General features: G+C 52.8%; 1 protein-coding gene across 19 annotated transcripts in view; it reads right to left on the minus strand.

Moving 5' to 3' along the window:
- Positions 1-742: 742 nt before the first annotated feature.
- Positions 743-19401, minus strand: part of ZNF629 (zinc finger protein 629) — a 31588-nt gene continuing 12929 nt past the window's right edge. For 13 of the 19 annotated variants that reach the window (XM_067013574.1, XM_067013577.1, XM_067013575.1 and 10 more), the window contains 2 exons: positions 6789-6896; positions 743-6634 (listed from right to left, as the gene is read on the minus strand). In XM_067013574.1, coding sequence (XP_066869675.1) covers positions 4101-6634; positions 6789-6861 — 2607 coding nt within the window. In that variant the 5' untranslated portion in view covers positions 6862-6896 and the 3' untranslated portion in view covers positions 743-4100. The other 6 variants (XM_067013567.1, XM_067013578.1, XM_059036192.2 and 3 more) reach the window with 6 other exon arrangements.

The following is a 19401-nucleotide window of genomic DNA, read 5'->3' on the forward strand; positions in this document are numbered from 1 at the left end:
GCAAGGCGGATTCAGCAGAGCAACCCCTGCCTGGCCCAGACAGTGTGGAGCCCAGGCCAGGCCCAGGCAGGCCCAGCGGTGGGGGTGGAGAGGCTTGGTTGGGTGCAGAGCTTGCTCCTGGCCATTCTGGTTTCCCTCAGCACCTTGCATTTCAGGCAAGTGGCTGCCTCCTGTTAGCCTCAGCCTCTCCACACGTTGGGGGCTCACAGGCTACATCCTGAGAGTGAGATGACGAGCCAGGTCACCACTCACCTCTCCTCGGGGTCTAGGAGGCTCTGGTCCAGAGGAAGGGCTGGGCCAGGTCCAGGACCCAGGCGAACCAGGGGAGGTGGCTGCCAGCTTCTGGAACGAGAATCTTAAGGCACTTTGCCTTGTGGCCATCTGGGGAGGGTGCAGGTGTTGGGGCCCGAGAGGCCTCCCTGGGGCAGTACAGCTGGACCCGAGCCAGCTAGTGCCAGTCACCAGGCTGCCACCCAGAAATCGGCATGTCGTGCTGTTTGGCTCTGCCACCTTCTCAACACATTTCTGCCCCTGTCTCCCAAGGGGGCAGATTTTAAAACTCCATAAACCCTCAGGCTCCCACCATCAAGCTCTGGATGGGGATTTTAGGCCTCTGGGAAGAGGGTTGCAAGGGCGGCCTGGGGCTGGGCTGAGCTTTTGAGGTTACGCAAAGCGGCCCTGGGAGAGGACGGGCTCTCTCAGCTTGCTCTAGGCTTGAAAGAGAAGACAGAAAACACCTGGGAAATCTTACTCCCTTTATTCTCTTCAGCTAATCAACATGACCACCAGTGACACAACACTGTTATCGACACACAACACTCAATAGTGGGGCCTCTCTTCACTCCAGGGGGACAAGTCAGGTGAGTGGGGCTTCCCTCACAGGGGCCAGAGGAGTCAGGGCTGCTCACCTGAGGGGAGGGTGCCATGGAACCCACCTCTTGGTCGTGATGGTTTCGAGTTGCCCCACCATTCAGGATTCATGCCCATGCCCCCTTCTGACCTCCATATCCATAGCAGTTTCAAGTTTCAGCCTAAGCTCAGATCAGTTTCTATTCTCCCCTCTGCTTTCACCAATGACGCTGTGACCCTGTGTCGCACGCCTCCACGAGGGCACTTCTTAAGAGTCAGGCTTGCGTGGAGTTGAACGAGAGGGTTTGGCTGCGCTCTGCCTTCCAGACCCAGTTCTGGTGGGAAAGTGCCACGGCCCCTGGGCCTTGGCCTGAGCTGGTCAGAGGGACTCTGGACACTGCCACCTCCCCCAGCCTGTTCCCTGTTTAGTTCCTCCCAAGATGTAGCTTGCTCTGGGAGGAAAGTACCCAGCTAAAAGAGTTTGGGGAGGTGGGCAACAGAGAACAGGTCACACCCCAAAGGTCTCTGACTCTGCCCCTTTCTTGCTATGAAACCCCAGACCCCAACTAATTGTGTCCACATCATCCATTCAGTACCGGAGCCAAGACCCCTGGCCCTCACCCTACAACATGCGAGCGTCCTACTACGTATGCTACACCCTAGTCCTCAGTTGGCCTTCAGTCGGCCTCTGACCACGCTGACTGTCTTCCCCTGGACTGACCCTGGAGCCCCAAGGGCTCTCCAGGACCCTTCTGGAGACACATTCCTCAGACCTGTTTCTGAGAGGATCTGCTTCTAGCTTTACAAGGGGTTTGTCTCTACAACTGAAGTTTCTTTCTGCTGCCATCTTACAGGGGAAAAAACCTGCTTGGAGAATCGTCTCCTCTTCCTCAGCCTCAGAGGGACACCCCCTTGGTCCACGCTGTCAGTAGAGGCAGGCGGCCTTCTTCTCCCCTCCTGGTGGTACTCTGACCTGGCACTCGGGTGGGGCGGGGCTTTAGGCAGCTGTTAACGAGGGTCTCCCCGTAGTCATCCAAGGCCTGCCTTTTCCTTCTCTCCAGCAGCCCTCGCTCTCTCCTCCTACAGCGTTCTAGATTTTGATCTTTGAATTTGAGGGTCATCCCTTTGGGAACAGGATAGACGAAGGGTGAAGGACTTTCACCTTTTGAACTTTTAGGTGGTGGAATCCGAGGTCTCTCCCACAGGTTGGGAGGAAGCTGGGTCACCCTCTCCAGGGATGTGGCCCCTCACCTGGCGTCTCAGTCATCTTACTTCAGGGCCGCAGCGCGTTACCGGGGCCAGCGTGGGGTCAGTGGGCACTTCCTTTGAACCCAGCACTGGACGGAGTCCTCTCCTTCTTCAAGGGTCTCCAGGGTTAGGGGATGGGGTTCTTGTTACGGATGTTTCAAGGGTTTTCTCTCTCCAGCCATTTTAGAAGACAACAGTCTGTTTCCCCCGCCGCACACCCCCAGTCATGTGAGCGGGTTGGGCTGCGTTAATGAAAGCACGTCAGTGTGTGCGGCGTGTGAGGACTGGAGACAAGCCTGGCCAGGGAGTGTGTTTCTCCTCCTTCCATTTCCCTCTGAAGGTTTCTGGCTGGGGAGGAAAGGAGCCAAGTGGGTGGAATCTGCCCCTTTGCAAGCCCACAGTCGGGCCGGGTTGTTAACGACCTCAGAGGGCTCCGGGTACCAGGGTGAGGTGGTTAGGTGGTCAGGTCTCCATATACTCTTCAGGGACCCACGGTCCGGTCTGTGGGGTGTTCAGACACCCATCCCAGCGTGCAGGCTGGCTTGTCCTGCCGGCAGCCTTGCTAACAGCTCAGATGAAAGAGTGCGGTTTAAAATCAGGTCGCTGGCTAATCAGAGCTCTCTATTCTGTCAGCTTGCTGTCCCTCGTTGCCACAGAGAGCCCACACGTAGCTCTCTTGACTTGGAGAAGTCTGGGGAGGACTTAACCACACACAGGCCTTGAGTCTCTGAAGGGCTTTATTCTTTGGAGGTCGACTAGCAGCGGTTCTCCCTCTCCGACTGAGGACAGAATTTGAGGAGATGGGCTGCCACTGCAGCAGGACTGGTGGCAGTTAGATTTCAGGAGAAGCCTCCTGACAGTGAGACCTGAGAACGTGGCAGGAGGGACCCTCCATCCCTGGAGGCCTCTGAGAGTAGACGTCCCCAGCTGGGCTGGGGAGAGGGGAGTCCTGCCTGCTTTGGGGGTGGGGGGAACCCTGATGGCCTGAGCTGGAATCTGCTTGTACTTGCAGTTTAACAAGCTCCTGGAGACAGGGAAGACTGGGCAGCCTGGAGTTTGTTGGGTTCCATCGGAACAGTTTCTCCACCTCGGTCTGCTTTCCTCAGAGCTTTCTAACAAACCCCCTACTCTTCCTCCCTAATTTTTATGGTCTCCTTATACTTAAAGCTTTTATGCACCCCGAACTTCAACCTTTAAAAAGGCTGGATATTTTTTTCCTTTCCCATTTTTGGGTTCTTTCTGATCAGGAATTCCATGGGTCTCTTCCTTTCACACACACAATCATCTAAGATTGCCCTCGTACCCCGAGGAACCCCCAGTGTCCTGAGCTACACCTTCTCTTCCTAGTTCCTGGGTCATTTCTCCTCTGTGGATCTGAGAGCTCCTCATCACTTACTTTTCTCCTCTGTTTCCTTCCTTTTCTGGTTCCCCCCCGTTCCCGCGCTCCTCCCCAGACGAGCAGTTTCCTCAGTGTAATTGTCCACGGCTCCGGGAGAGAGGTTCCCTCCCACACTCCAAGGGGAGAGAGTGCTGTGGAGCAAGTTCGTGGGAGGTTCTTCTACACCTTCTAAGGGTCACTCCTCCCAAGTCAACGCCATTGTCATATTCCCTGCACTTCCCTGACCCTATAGTTTCACAAGGATTTCAATACAGTTTTATAGGGTTGTGTAGAGACATATTGGGACCTCTTCCTACAATTAATAGGGCTTTTTATCCACTATGGTTTATAGGGTTTTTCTGCTACAGACTTAAAGGGCTTTTTTTTTCCTACGTATTTATAGGGTTTCTAACCCAACAGTTTTTCTCTACTGCCTTATAAGTGGTTCCCACCAACAATTTTAAAGGGTTTCTCATCACTGATGTAAAAGCACTATTTTTACCCACCATTCTTTATCCTCTGCCTCTCTACAATCTGATAGAGTTTTCCTCCTTTCCCCACATAATTTTTGGGGAGATCCAGTGTTCCCCTCAGGAGAGAGAGGGCCCTGGTCTCCAGACCCATTTCACAGGGTGACCCCTGGGTGGCAGCTCCTATGGAGGAGGAGGGCTGCGACTTCTGTGAAGCCGTCTCCACACTCGGGGCACAAATAGGGCTTTTCTTCCAAAAGGGTTTTGGGGCTTCCCCCTTCCCTGTGGCTGCTGCTCTCTGTGGGGACGGGGGCTTCCTCCTCACTTTCCTGGCTTGTGGACAGGGTGGCTGGCTCTGGGAGGGGGTCCTCAGGTTTGGGGGGCTTTTCTTGGGTATGGGTCTCCTGGTGCCGGATGAGGGCTAGGCGATCGAGGAAGGAGGCCCCACAATCTGAGCAGCTGTAGGGTCTGGCCCCCAGCGGGCTCCTGAGGTGCTCCAGGAGGACCGAAGAGCTCTTCCCCAGCTCCGGACTCTTCTGGGGTTTCCCGCCAGCGTGGACTTTCTGGTGCAGCAGCAGCTCAGAGCTGAGGCCAAAGCTTTTTTTGCATTCGGGGCATTTAAAGGGCTTTCCGCTTAGGAAGGGACTGGGCCCTGCCCCTTCCCCTAGGCCAATCCTATAATCAGGAAAGAGAAAGGGCTTTTCGTTGCCGTGGGTGAGCTGATGCTGCAGGAGCACAGCGCGATCCAGAAAGCTTTCTCCACAGTGGGAACAGATGTAGGACTTGGAGGACAGCAGACCCAGCCTTTGGCTGAAGCTCTCCTGCCCATCAGGCGTTTTAAAGGGCTGTCCTGGGGGGTCAGCTCTGCCCTCCGCAGCACCTGGATAGGAATTTCCTCCAAAAGGGAGCCTGGGGGGTCGAAACTGAGGCGGCTTGGGGATGGGGTGTGCAGGGAGGCCATCTGAATTTTTGTAGGGGTTTTCTCCAATATGGATCCTCTGATGCTGCATGAAAATGCCCTCGTCGTTGAACCCCTTTCCGCAGACGAGACACTTGTGGGGTTTGGCTCCAGGGGGTGGGGTCAGCAGGGCAGGGTCCCCGAGCCCCAGGAGGCTGTCGCCCTGAGCTCTTCGGGCGGGGGTCTTGCCCCTTTCATGGATCACTCGATGCTGCTCCAGCTCGTGCGCCTCCAAGAAGGCCTTCCCGCAGTCGGAGCACACGAAGAGGTTCTCATCCATGTGGGTGCGCACGTGCGTAATGAGGTTCGAGCTCTGGCTGAAGCTCTTGCCGCACTCGGGGCACTTGTAGGGCTTCTCGCCCGTGTGCGTGCGCCGGTGCTGGATGAGGTGGGAGCTGCGGATGAAGCTCTTGCCGCAATCGGAGCACTTGTAGGGCTTCTCGCCGGTGTGGATGCGCTGGTGGCGGATGAGGGTGGAGCTCATGATGAAGCTCTTGCCGCAGTCGGCACAGATGTAGGGCCGCTCGCCGCGGTGGATGCGCTGGTGATTGATGAGGTTGGAGCTGACGCTGAAGCTCTTGCCGCACTCGGGGCACTTGTAGGGCCGCTCGCCCGTGTGCGTGCGCTGGTGCCGCAGCAGCGTGGCGCTCAGCGTGAAGGTCTTGCCGCACACCGGGCACTTGAACGGGTCCTCGCGCAGGTGAGTCCGCTGGTGCTTGATGAGGGTGGAGCTGTGGCCGAAGCTCTTGCCGCACTCCAGGCACTCGTAGGGCTTCTCTCCGGTGTGCGTGCGCTGGTGCTGGGTCAGCTCCGAGCTCTGGATGAAGCTCTTGCCGCACTCGGTGCAGCGGTACGGCTTCTCACCGGCGTGGATCTTCTGGTGCTTGAGGAGGTTGTGGTTCTGGCCGAAGCGCTTGCCGCACTCGGGGCACTTGTAGGGCTTCTCGCCCGTGTGGGTGGCCTGGTGCTGGATGAGGTCCGAGCTGCGGTAGAAAGCCCGCCGGCACTCGCCGCACTTGTACGGCTTCTCGCCCGTGTGAGAGCGCTGGTGCTTGATGAGGTTGGTGCTCTGGGTGAAGGCCTTCTCGCACTCGGTGCACTTGTAGGGCTTCTCGCCCGTGTGCGTGCGCTGGTGCTGCACCAGGTTGGAGCTCCAGCTGAAGCACTTGCCGCAGTCGGGGCACTTATAGGGCTTCTCGCCCGTGTGCGTGCGCTGGTGCTGCACCAGGTGTGAGCTCTGCGTGAAGCTCTTGCCGCACTCGGAGCAGGTGTTGGGCCGCTCGCCTGTGTGGATGCGCTGGTGCCGCAGCAGCTTGGACCACTGGCTGAAGCTCTTGCCGCACTCGTTGCAGATGTAGGGCTTCTCGGCCCCGGAAGGGCGGCCTTGCACCAGCTCCCGCAGGCTGGGCTCGTTGGCCGCGACCACCGGGGGGCTGTTCCAGGTGGTCAGAGTCCCCCACTGCCAACTGGCCTCACAGGCCTTGGTCCAGTCAGACGGGGTCGGGACTACCTCGGGGGTGGGGGGGTCCAGAGGGGTCTGGTGGTCTGAGGGGTTGGAGTGAGCCAGCGGGGCCGGGGGGTCCTGGGGGACTGAGGGATCCTGGGAGGGTGTCTCCAGGGGCATCTCTGGTGGGTCCTTGAATTCTGGACTCTGAGTTGGATCTCCCAAGATGACCTCCTCCCCAGAACTTTCCTGCTGAGGACTCTCCTCTTCGTTCCCACTGTCGGCACCTACAGAGAGAAAGGGAGTCTCCAGCCCCCATTTCCTTTCAGAACACGGGCCGAGCATCACTTCCCTCCCCTGGGTTTCCCCCAGAGTCTGCGCCCCTCCCTGAACTGGGGCCACTGTCTTGTCAGGACCGCAGTCCCTTCTTGCGTCCCTCACCTCGATGAGCATCGTCGGGGCTCAGCTCAGGACCCTGCAGATCAGGGCCCCACAGCGCTGCCTCGGGCTCCATCCCAGAACTCAGGACTGCCCAGTGCTCCAGGGACCCTGGGGAGGGGAGGGGAGAGAGCACACCATGGGAGCTGACCTCCCGCCTTCCTTTACTCCCCCAGCCCCACTCCCCCACCTGCCCACCCCCAGCCCCTATTTCTCCTCATCTGAACTGCAGTCTCCCACCTCCCCGATTTTCTGGGCATCCGTTCTCACCGCCGCCCCCGCAGGCCAGATTCCTGCTGCAGATCTTAAGATCACAACTAAGCAAGTAGGTGAATTTAAGAGTGTAATTAAAAGCTCATCAGTCATAACCCTCTGAACCCAGACTGGGGGCCGGAGAGGTATTATCTGACACCCACAGGGGAAGCAGGCTCTCCACCCTACCCCTCTGATGCCCAGAGGCTGGGAAACCTGTTATTTTGCTAATCAGAGGAAGTTCATTAAAAACTCTAATTTTCCTCCTTAATGGGGCTGCTAATTGGGACCAATAAACTTTCCTTATGAGTCCCGTAGACAACCAAGACTGCCTGGAACACTTAAAGAATTAAAAAAAGAAAGTAACCACCCTGATTTCCCTGAGGGGACAGGGCCCTCCAAAAGACTGGGGCACTTTCCCGTTATCCAAGCACAGAAAGAAGGTCGAAGCTTGGGCCAGAGGTAGGGAGAGGGGGCAGTTTAAAGCCAGCGGGGGCTTCTGCAGGAACTACCTTGAGAGGGAATTGGAAAGGAAAAGAGACGGGATGAGTGTGTGGAGACCACGTGGCAGCTGACAGCTAGCTGACACAGTGCCTGCTGCGCTGTCCTCATTGTCTCACCCGGTCCTCCCCACAGTCCTGGGAGGAGACCCAGGAATCAGGCTGTCCATTTTCCAGATTAGGAAATCAATGCCCAGGGAGATTTCTCCAAGGTCACAGGCTGGGAAGTGGCAGAGCTAAGACCAGATATGCAAGGCTCTGTGTCTGGCTTGTCGCAGCCTCTAAGAGAGGGAAATGACCTTGAAAGTCATGTAAACTCATAAACGTGGGCAGCTGGGGAAAGAAGCTCAGACAGAGCCTGCTGGCCATGGGAACGGGATGGAGAAATTCCTGGGATCAAGAGGTTTCCCTGGCTGTAAAAAGAGGGGTTGGATCCTGACAATCTGTAGCTGTGAACCACTCCCATCCTGGTACCCCTTCTTCTAATCCATCTTCTCTTTCATTACTGCTGTATGCCATCCCTAACACGTAATAGGTGCTCAATAAACTCTGAATGAACGAAAGATGAATGAATGAGATGCCCCTTGCTCCTAGAAAACCTGTTTGGTCCAATGCCTTTAAAGGGGATGGCAGCAGAGGAGCAGGAGTTCAGAGTAAAACATAGGCAGCTGTCACTCCAGAGACAGTGATATGATTCCATGATGAGGGAACAGGGCCACAGGAGCTAAGTGCTAGGGGGAGAACTCCCCACAAAGTTTAGACCCTTGAGAGAGACCCTGGGGAGGGCCTGGGCTTTGAGTGGCCATGTGGGATGACCACTGTGGGTATGGGGGCGGTGATGCAAGGGCTTGTGAGAAGGCAGCTGGGTGACCAAAGTGAAGCAGGAGCTAGCTAAAGCTTGCCAAACAGCAGTAGGAGAGAGAGGACTTAGATGTTAGGAAGTAAATGAATTTCTTCATCTCCGCGGCTCCTTAGGCTATGAGAATCCCCCACCCCCATCTGTAAGTGTCTTTGGGAAGGTGGAAGCAGGGACTTCTGCCAAGCTGGGGGCTGCCTGACTATGTTGAAGAGGCCTGCTGTGTTTGCTGAGGACAGGTAAGAATTCATGTACCATGATCGTCTCTCGAGAAATTCAAACTCAGCGGTCCAGGGTAGAAGGGAAGGGGTTAATGACAAGGCCGACATGGAATATGCAAGTGGGGAGAACGAGGGAGGCAAGAAGTGCTTGGGCCTGCAGCGGCCTCGACCTCGGGCCAGCCCCACTGCGGAGGGAGGGAGGGAGGGAAGGAGAGGAGGAGGCTGCCTCACAGAGAGGTGTGGAGAGCGGCCCAGGGTGACCCTGACATGGAGGCAGCCGCGGGAATACAGCCACCCTGGCCCCGGCCCCCCGACGCCCACACCAGCCCGGACCCTGGACTTCTGCTCCAGCCGGTCCCCACGACCCTCCTTCCGGCTCCCAACCCCGAGCCTGGCATCCTCCCCTCCCCCGCCCGGGGCACCCAGGATTCCCGGCTCTCCCGCGGCGCCCCGGCCCCCGGCCCGCCAGGCCGAATTCCCTCTTCCCAGAATGCTCACGCCCTCCCCTCCCCCACAGCCAGACCCTCGCGCTCTTCCCAGAATCCTCGGCCCTCACGGCCCCTTCCCGGCCCCCACCCCTAACCCGGGCGGCCCGGGGGCGGGGGAGGGGGCTCAGTCCCGCGCCCGGCCCCTGCCTCTCGCGCCCCATTGTTCCCCGGCGGCCGTCCCGGGCCCTCCGGGCCAACCCCCCGGGAACCCAGGCGCCCCCAACTCACGGCTCTGGGGTCTGGGAAAGGCCGGAAGGCAGAATCCAGCCCCAGGGGACTTAACCCCTTGAATGCCCTGCCTCGGGGGGCGGGCTAGATGCCGAGGACTCTGGGGTCCTTCTCAAGGGGTGATCCCAGGCTGAGGACCCGGGGACCAGTTCAGGGTGACTGGGACGGAGCAGGAAGTGACCCCAGCTTCCCGGGCCCCTCTAGCCTGGAGTCAGAGCATCAGCTCTATGGGATTTAACCCTTTGCCTCCCACAGCCTGGGAGAAAAAGAGGACGGGGAAGCAGAGAGGTGGCTGAGACGACGGCCCTCTCTCCGCCTCCAGTGAAAGCCAGTTCTCTGGGGGGCTCCGGCTTTCTGGCCACCCTCCATTTCACAGGGGCTCCGCCTGCCGCTCCCAGAAAGCCCTATCTCAGATTTGTTGGCTGCTGGTCTCCGGGGCCTGCCTTTGTTGGGACTCAGACCCAGGCATGGGTCCTGGATGCCTGGACTGTGCGGTGGGAGCCAGGGCTGGCAGGACAGACCTGGAGACGGAACATCCTACAGACCAAAAATGGCTTATGTGAAATAAGAAGTCACAGCAACAAGCATTGGGGCTGAGGGGACCAGCGCAGCCAGGAGTGATTTGTGGCAGCCTGTGTCCCTAGCCCCAGCCTCACTGGGAAGTGTGTGCTGGCCCCTCTTCCCCAGTTAGCTCCCCTCAGAGGAGGAAACTGGGGCCCCGTGGTGGCAGGAGGGAGGAGGGCAAGAACGTTTCCCAGTAGCTCCAGAGGCACCCAGCTCAGAGCAAGAGAAGAACCCTGGTGGCCTCAAGTCCAGGTTATCTAGGCCCCCAATTTTTACAGCCTTTTTCTCTTTTCCTCCTCACCACAATCAATGATTATCCCCATTTTACAGGAGAGGAAACTAAGGTGTGAAAAGTGAGGGAACGTGCTTAAGACCATGCCATTATTTCAGTTTAACACATTGGTATATGGAAGCCTGTTATTTCTGGGCACCGTGGGGAGCATAACGGCAGGGAGACCTCGGAGCTGAACAAAAATTGGGCTCTCTACCCTCAAGAACTCAAGAGGTTTGATTGTGTGTGTTTGTGTGTGTGTGATAAACACAAAGGAATTGCAAATCACATTCACAAAGAGAATGTGAAAAGGGCTATCTGTCCAGAGATGCGAGGGAGTGAGGGGAGGAACAAAGTGTCTGAAATTGCTAAGGGGACACAACTCCTCTGGGCCTACATCTGCGGTGTAGAGAGAGTGGCCAGCAGAAGAGGACCTGCTGGCCCTACCTCTGCTCCTTATCAGAGCTGTCTCCTTCCACCTTCCCTAGCAGGCATATCTCCATCTTATCCTTGGCTTCCGTCACCTTTGACACCTCAGTCTCGCCTCAGGGCCTTTGCTCCTCCTGGTCCCCCTTCCCCAGCTCTGTTTCTCAAAGCATGTATCACCTCTGGCACTGCCTTCCGCTCCGCACACACAGGGGTTAAGATCAGCTCCATCAGGGCAGGGGCCTGGCCTCTTGTAATCACTGCTGTCTCCGCTGCACTTAGAACAGTAACTGGCAGGTAGTAGGTGCTCAGTGTGTGGAATGAAGTCATTCTTCTGCCTCTTCCATCTGTTTCTGGATTAATCCCTAGGCTGGACAGATGGGGCAGAGTTGGGCAGAGCCTCCACTGCACAATCACATTCGTTCCCAGACATCCCCACTCTCCCCTTTGCTCCGAGGGACAGGTGAGAAGGAGGCCGACTTGGGATCAGAGAGGCTTGTGGGCAGATCCGGCCCTCAAGGCTCTCTTCTGCCCTCCCAGGGCTGCAAAAGCCTGACCTGGCCCTGGGGCAGTAAGTCGACGACAGGAAAGCTGTACCCTGGAGGCTCACAGAAGAGTTGAATTTGGCCTACAAGGTTTTGGGGTTTTTTTTAAACTGAATTAACTGCCACATTTAAAAATTGGTACATTTCATATAAAAATTCAAATTTTGGAAAATCCAAAGATGTGACAACCGCACCCAAATTTTCACATGGCAACAACTGGCTGGGCGGTAGCTTCCTTCTTTAGAGGGGCACTGACTTTCCAGTTTGTCACAGTCCTTGTCACTCCTCTTGTATTCCCCGACCGTGAGGCTGAAAGGTGGTTTCAGTAAATTAATCATCTTTCACTGTTGATGCTCCAGCACCCACTTAACTGTAGCTATTGACTTTGTACGCCTTGATCTGTGTCTACCAGGTTCAGAGTAATAAATAGGAGGATGATGTCTGCTGACGTAGTTCCTTTGATTATTCACTACGTGCTGGGCACTGTTCCAAGGGTATACATGTAGTAACTCCGTGAACCTTCAAAACAACTCATGAAACCAATATTATTATTATTTGAGGATAGAATAAGTCACTTGTACACAGCTTACTAGTGATAGAGATGGATTCAAACCCAAGCATGCTGACTTCAGAACCATCAGGGATCAGGTTGGCTGCATGCATGTGTGCGTGCGCATGTGTGTGTGTGTGTGTGTGTGTGTGTGCACGCGCGCGCGCGCGCATGTGTGTTTCTGGGACCACAGGGTAAGCCTCTCAGCCCCACCATTCTCTCCTCATCTTGCTCCAGAAGCTGGAGAGAGGAATAGGGAAGGGCAGGGCACTCCGGATGGGCCAAGCCATTTTCCAGAAAGTTTCCTGTCCTGCTTCTAGGGAGGCAAAGGGCGCTCTGACTATAGACGACAGTGTGCTGTCCTGTTGTCTACAGTCAGCTGGCACAGTGGCCGTGAAGGAGACCTTCCTGGCAGGGGAATTCCTGGAAGGATGAGGATTGGATTGACTCCCTGCCTTTCATGGACAACCCACCGCCATGTTCTTCTTGGTCACAGCTCACGAGCCTCCCACATGGCCCCTTAATACAGGGCCTTGTGCCCCGAGGCCCAGGTTGCTTTGAGAGCAGTGAGGTCCTGGAGGTAGATCCTGATCCAAACCCTGCTCCATCCTCACTGCCAGTATGATCTTGGGCAACTCACTTTGCCTCTCGGAGATTTAACTTCCTCTTCTTTGGAAAGAGGATGAGCCTTGGTTTCCAAGGGATGGGAGGGTTAAATGAGATGATGCAAGAATTTGGAGCTGACCAACTCTAGCCACGTCTGCCTCAGTCTTCCTCATCAGAGGGCACAGCCCTCAGCCTGGTGGGCAGGAGAGCCAGGAGTCTGGAAATCTGGGTAATGTCCTGAGTAATCTGGGAGGACTTGGGGCCGCGACTAGACACTCCAATCCTCTGCTGTGTGGATGGGGACGCTCTCAGGGCAGGATGCAAGGACTGGGGAGGTGAGGCTGGAGGAGGCCACTCACCTCACCACCCCAGGCACCTTGTCACCAGGACAGCTGCCTAACCACAGGCAGAAAGGCTGCCAGCCGCTGCCACCGGGAACGGATGGGGCCTTCTTCCCCGGAGATGTGCACGCCCACAGGGAATGCCGGGAGCTGCTATTCAGGAATGTGGTCCCCAAAGGCGGGACAAGGGCTGGGTCTGGGGACCTGGGAGGTCCCTTCCACCTCTGAGAGTCTGAGATTCCAGACTCAGGAACTGCTCAAGAGCCGAGGTGGCTCCTAGGGCTTTTGTCACAGCAAGTCCTTCCCTCCTGGTGCCTCCCGACCACCGTGTCCCCTAAGGCTCAGAACCAAGTCGTTCCTTTACATTCTCTTCCTCAGAAATCTCCTGTAGCGTGTGGTCAGTTCCAAATCCTTAGCTGTTAGCTGCCCAGCTCTGCCCCATCCTCAAAGCCTTAGCTCTTTCTCTCCGTTTGCCGAACAGACCCGTCCACTTCGCCCTCATCCCAGATTCACCGGCTCCTTTTCCCTACATGATACCAAGCCTGGGGGTGTGTGTGTGTGTGCCATCTTCTGTACCCCTTAGCCAGTAGGTCCTTAGCCAGTGGCACCCCTGCTGAGTCCACCCACCTCTTCCATGCCCCTGCCCCAGGCCACTGCAGCCCCCTGGTTCTCATTCCTGAATTACCACAGGGACTTTCCAGCCGCCTGTCCTGCTTCCAGTGTCCTTCACTTCTCCCCACCCGCCTGGTGCCCATGGGTCTCCCCAAAGGCACTGCAGTGTTTGCCCTCAGAATGACTCCATGGCCCTCATTCTCACAGAGATGGTGTGTTTGTTTTCTTAACTTTTGGAAATTACAGAACTTTTCTATTTTTATAAAGTTAAAATAACTTTGATTAAGCTACTGAAGAGCACATATATCATTGTGTAAATAAAATTAACTTATATATTAAGTAAATGTGTATATCATATACATGTGTATATAATCTATATATAATACAAATGAAGAGAAACAAAATCTTTGTATACTGTTTTGAAACCAAATATTTGCATTAAGGTATGATCTGAACTAACTCTAGTCGCTAAGCTTTCAGGGCCTCAGTTACCACCTCTGCAAAATGACATGGTCGCTCAGATGTTCTCCAACTGCCGGAGTCCGGCTCTGTGAATAACTTTTGTGTATATCTCGACTATTCTGGGGAGTTTGCGTAAGTACCTGGAAATAGTTACTTCTGGGGAGGAGAACGGAGAATCTGAAGTAAGAGCAAGACTTAGCTTTGTAAGCTTTTGTTCTGTTTGATGATTTCCAATTTAGAGGGAAAAAATACAACCACTTTTTAAATGGAAGGTTAGGAGTGGAGATGGTGGGATTAAAAAAAAAAGTTGGTTTCCTTTTCAGGTTTGTACTAATCCAAGTCAGATTAAGTCGATTCAACTGATTTCCTACGCATATGTGACACATGGACTAACCTTCTGGAGAGGTTCCCATCAGCCCTGGGAACAAATGCTCTACTGGGGCCTAAGCAAGGGAAAGGAGGTTGAAGACAGATGGAGGAGAGTATTATATTGTCACACACATTAAAATGCTTTTTAAAAAATCGGGAAGCTCTCAAAATTTTGAAGCCTGATTCCACCACTGACATCCCCCAAGGAACCTAGAACTGTGCCTGTAGAACAGTGAAGTTCAAACCCCCGGAGGGCCTGGCCCTATCTGAGCACAGCCTTTCTGCCTCCCTCACAGGTAATCCCCACCCTCGCACATAACGTACCAAGGGCTCCACCCCACCCATCCCCTGACAGAGTAAGGGCTGTCCTGCTTCTGGGCCTTTCACCAAACCCTGACTCCCTCCCTCTCCTCTAAAGCGCTTCCCCTCCTCCTGTCCAGTAGCTGAGTCTGGTCTGTCTGCAGGGTCCTGATCAAATACCAGCCAACTTAAATCTAGGCCCTGATAGTAGCTCACATTGAGTAAGCATTTTACAACTTATACTTTCATTCACATGAAGGCATTTGTTTCCACTGATACCTTTGAGAGGCAAGTATTATCATCCTCTTTTTACACACGAGGGAATGGGACTTCAAACAAGTCAGATAACATGTTCTAGGCCACAGATCAACTGTGAAGTCTTGGGATCTGGGGGTCTTGGATTTCCCAGCTTTAAGACTGGGGCTTCTCTCCTTCGAAATCCAGCTAAATCCTACCTCTTCCCTCCCTGACTACAGTGTCTCCTAGATAACTGCCCTCACCTTTGTCTGGGTCTGACCTCAGGGATTCCTAAGTTCTACTTAACATCTTTGCCACATCTGGGTGCCCACTGTACTATTATTTATTTGATATTTTTCCTTCAATTTGACTCATTTTTCTTTTTCTTTTTTTGGCCACAGTGAGCGGCTTGCGGGATCTTAGCTCCCCGACCAGGGATCAAACCCAGGCCCCCTCCCGTGGAAGCACAGAGTCCTAACCACTGGACCACCAGGGAATTCCCTGACTGATGCCTTCTGACTGCTGAGAGGTTCTTGTTTTGCTTTGTAGGTCTGTTTATTTCCAAATACAGGTTCATAAGCAGAACTACGAAGTCAAAGATATGCAGCCTTTCTCTAAGATTTATGGTCTCAGATATTAAAACGACCCCTTTAAGTTGGTACCATAAGGGAGATGAGGGAATCTGGCAGTTGTGTTTGTTTCTTTATTTGTACCTTGCTTGGTTTCAACAAAGACTTGAAGCATTGCAACAGGTGCCTGGCATCTAGTAAGCCTCACAGCCGCTAAAACGCTGGCCATAATTACTGACAGTAGCAGTAGTATAGTATCATGATCAAGATAAAAAATAAAAATGGCAAAGGGAAAATAAGGGGTGAAATGATAACATGAATCCAGGTTTGGTATACAATACATATGTATAAAGCTCTGTTTTCAACTAGTAAAAGTGGGTTACAGATTTGCTGAGCTTTCTAGAGGTCCAAGCAAATATTGGTTACAAAACTCACACGAGGTTTGGGAGAAAGTTCTCCTGTGAGTCCTCATCAAGATGACATTTTGAGATGCCGAGGGCCATGTCTTCAACCCATCCCCTAATTCTGGATCCAGTCCAACACAGAGACAGATGGCAAACAAAGCCCCGACGGGGCATGATAAGCAGCCTGGCTGCCATAAATTCAGCCGGTTTTAAAGACACTATTACAAATTACACATCCCAGGCATAATCCCAATAAGGGGATTAACTACAACATGCATCTTTAGGCTTTAGATTAGATACACAGTATCTCTTCCTTGTCATCTCCAGGGGCCATTCACAAAGAATAAAACATGGTGGCCCTAGAAATACTCAACTGATAAGAAGATGGTTTTGTTTCAAGCTTTAAGGGGGATAGTATTTGGAGGTTATGTTTGTCTGGTTTTTCACCCTTGAGATCTGATCACTAGATTTGGAAAAAGACTGCCTCTTGCGGGGGCAATCAAGCTGCTCTGGCTTACAGCTGTTCTATCTCCAGATCATCTGTCCAGCTTTCTTCCCCTTTTCTCAGATGTCTAGGGCCTATAACCTCAGAGGGCTCAGGTTTGACCTCCTTCCTTCCACTTTAACTAATATCTTTTTTTTTTTCCCCAGCCACACTGTGCAGCTTGTGGGATCTTAGTTCCTGGACCAGGGTTTGAACCCAGGCCCATGGCAGTGAAAGCCCCAAGTCCTAACCACTGGACCGCCAGGGAAATCCCACTGATATCTTTTGTGCCAAGCATTTTCCATGAGTTATTTTAGTTTTTGCCATAACTCTGGCACATGGCTATTACTGCCCCTCTTTTATGTGGAATAAGTAGAAGTTCAGAGATATATGAAGTAGCTTGCCCAAGGTCACCCTGTTAGGTAAAAGCTGTGATTACTGCAGTCTGATGGGACTCGGTGTCCTTCCTCTTCCCTACACCATGCCATTGTACTCACAAATCCATTTGAGGGTCTGGTTTAGAATTCCAGCTCAGTTAAACATTAAGATTCCTGGCCGTTGGTTTGTGTTACTGATATCTTGCCCCTTTTTTGAAAATCGTGATTTCATTCGTCTGTCTTTTGTACCTCTTCTCCAAGGAGTCAGGTGGCTTAGAGCTCATTGGCAAATTTTCTCATTCTCTTCGTACAAGTCAGATCAGATGAGACTTAGTTCAAAGCAGCATGATGCTTTCTTAAAATCTCACACCTCCAATGTCAGGTTTCAATTGTCTCTCAGCAGTGTTGGTTATAAAACAAACCTCAGGGACTTACCTGATGGCACAGTGGTTAAGGATCCGCCTGCCAATGCAGAGGACATAGGTTCGATCCCTGGTCCGGGAAGATCCTACATGCCGCGGAGCAACTAAGCCCGTGAGCCACAACTACTGAGCCTGCGTGCCACAACTACTGAAGCCCTCTCACCTACAGCCGGTGCTCCGCGACAAGAGAAGCCACCGCAATGAGAAGCACGTGCACCGCAACGAAGACTAGACCCCGCTCGCCGCAACTAGAGAAAGCCCGCGCGCAGCAACAAAGGCCCAACGCAGCCAAAAATAAATAAATAAAATAAATAAATTTATAAAAGAAAAAAACCTCATAATGCAAATAAAAACAACCATGAAACACTGTTTTTAACCTAAGAAGTTATCAAATATAAATAGTCTGATTATATACTTTGTGGAGAAACAGACTCTCAAACATGATTAATGAGGATACATCTGCACTGCCTCTTTGGAGGAAGGAAAAATTTGCTACACTGATCAAACTTCAAAATGCCCACACCCTTTGACCCAACAATTCCACTTCTAGATCCTACAGGCTTGGTGACACGTGCACACAAAGATGTATGCACAATCATATGCACTGAAATGTTGTTTTTATAGCAAAAGACTGAATAACCTACATGTCCACCAATAGGGGAACTGATTAAATAAATTATGGCATATCCATATAATGGTATACTCAGCAGCTGTGAAAATAAATGAACTAGTTATGTACAAACTGACTCGAAACATTCTCCAAAATATGTTGCTATGTGAGGGCTTCCCTGGTGGCGCAGTGGTTGAGAATCTGCCTACCAGTGCAGGGGACACGGGTTTGATCCCTGGTCCAGGAAGATCCCGTATACTGCGGAGCAGCTAAGCCCATGCGCCACAACTACTGAAGCCCACAAGCCTAAAGCCTGTGCTCCGCAACAAGAGAAGCCACCACAATGAGAAGCCCACGAACCACAACGAAGAGTAGCCCCTACTCGCCGCAACCAGAGGAAAAAGCCCACGCACAGCAATGAAGACTCAATGCAGCCAGAAACAATAAATAAATAAAATTTTAAAATGTATTTTTAAAATGTTGCTATGTGAAAAAAGCCAGGGGAAAAGCATGTATCTACAGTGTGCTATCATGTTTATGTTTTTCTAAAAGGAGATGCTTGCATATGCATAAAAAGTATCGCTAGAAAGATACATAAGAAATTGGTAACGTGCTCACCTCAGCAGAGGTTGATAGGGGATGGGACAGCCAGAGGCAGGAGGCCAGCGGGCTTTGCACTTTTATCTTTTGATACCATTTGAATTTTTTTTCAAACTATGAAAAGAAGTGAAAAGGAAACATGTAAAAGAAATCTTATTAGAAAACATCTCCCCTATATTGTATGGACATGGTTTTCCTTACTGGAGAAAGTGTGTATGGTCTTTGAACCAGTGTGGCCTCACGCTCCTTTTCCTGCCTTGGGTACATTAAATGAGATATTCATGTCCTAAGTAAGCAGTCCTGACTAAACCATTAACTTGTGGACTGATCCTGGGAAAGCCCCACACTTTCTCGCAGAAGCGACAAGATAGACAATGTCTAGCCCTCTCAAAGCTTCCACCAGCCAGAGAGAGCAGCGTGGCTAAGGACCCGGGGCGGGGGGGGAAGAAAGTTGGTGCCCACCAACTCCAGTCCCTCATCTCCCATTGCCTCTCACCCCTTTCACTCACAGCTTCCAGGCCCACCCTCTCCTGGGCTGCTCTCCTGCATGCCTGTCTAGTTGCTAAATCCCTAGAGAATGAAAGGAAGAAAGAACAGCCGCCCACGTTCTTCAGGCTTCCACACACTCTAAGGACCTTTAGTAGTACTAAGCGCTAGAGCCCAGTGAAAACTGCCCAGAGGGACCCTGAGGAGTTGAAGCAGGAAGAAATGGCCAGTCAGACTGGCCCCTGAGGTTTCCACAGGGTGTGTGAAAGGGTGGGCTGGATGGTAATTGTTTTTGCACATAAAAGCATGGTTTCAATTTATCCTTAAAATGTATGCTCAATGCCTTTCTCTCTTTGGACATCTACAACTTGCTTTTTTCTTTCTCCTATTTTTTGGCCGCACCACATGGCATGCGGGATCTTAGTTCCCGCACCAGGAATCGAACCGTAACCCCTGCAGTGGACCTCCAGGGGAATCCGCGCAACTTGCTTCTTTTTGAGGTCACAAGATCCTTTTCTTTAGGCAAGGATGGTGTCCATCCTGGGGCAGTACACTTCATTATTGACTTTTGTCCTGTTGGAGGAATTAGGTGATTTTGCACAGCCTCTTCAGCTCTGGACTAACCAGACATCCATGTCTGTTTTGATGCTTTAGTTTGGAATTCCCAGAAAAAGTTTTCAATATCAGAGACGCAGTGTGGAGGAGAAGAAGAGCATGTGCCCTGGAATCAGAGGGATCTGAGTTCAAATCAGACTCTGACATACACTCAGTTACCTATAAAATGGGACAAAGAATAATACTCCCTTCACAGACTTGCCCTAAGGCCATAGAGATAA

This window comes from Kogia breviceps, chromosome 14 (assembly GCF_026419965.1).
Source record: "Kogia breviceps isolate mKogBre1 chromosome 14, mKogBre1 haplotype 1, whole genome shotgun sequence".
Classification (NCBI taxonomy): Eukaryota; Metazoa; Chordata; class Mammalia; order Artiodactyla; family Physeteridae; genus Kogia; species Kogia breviceps.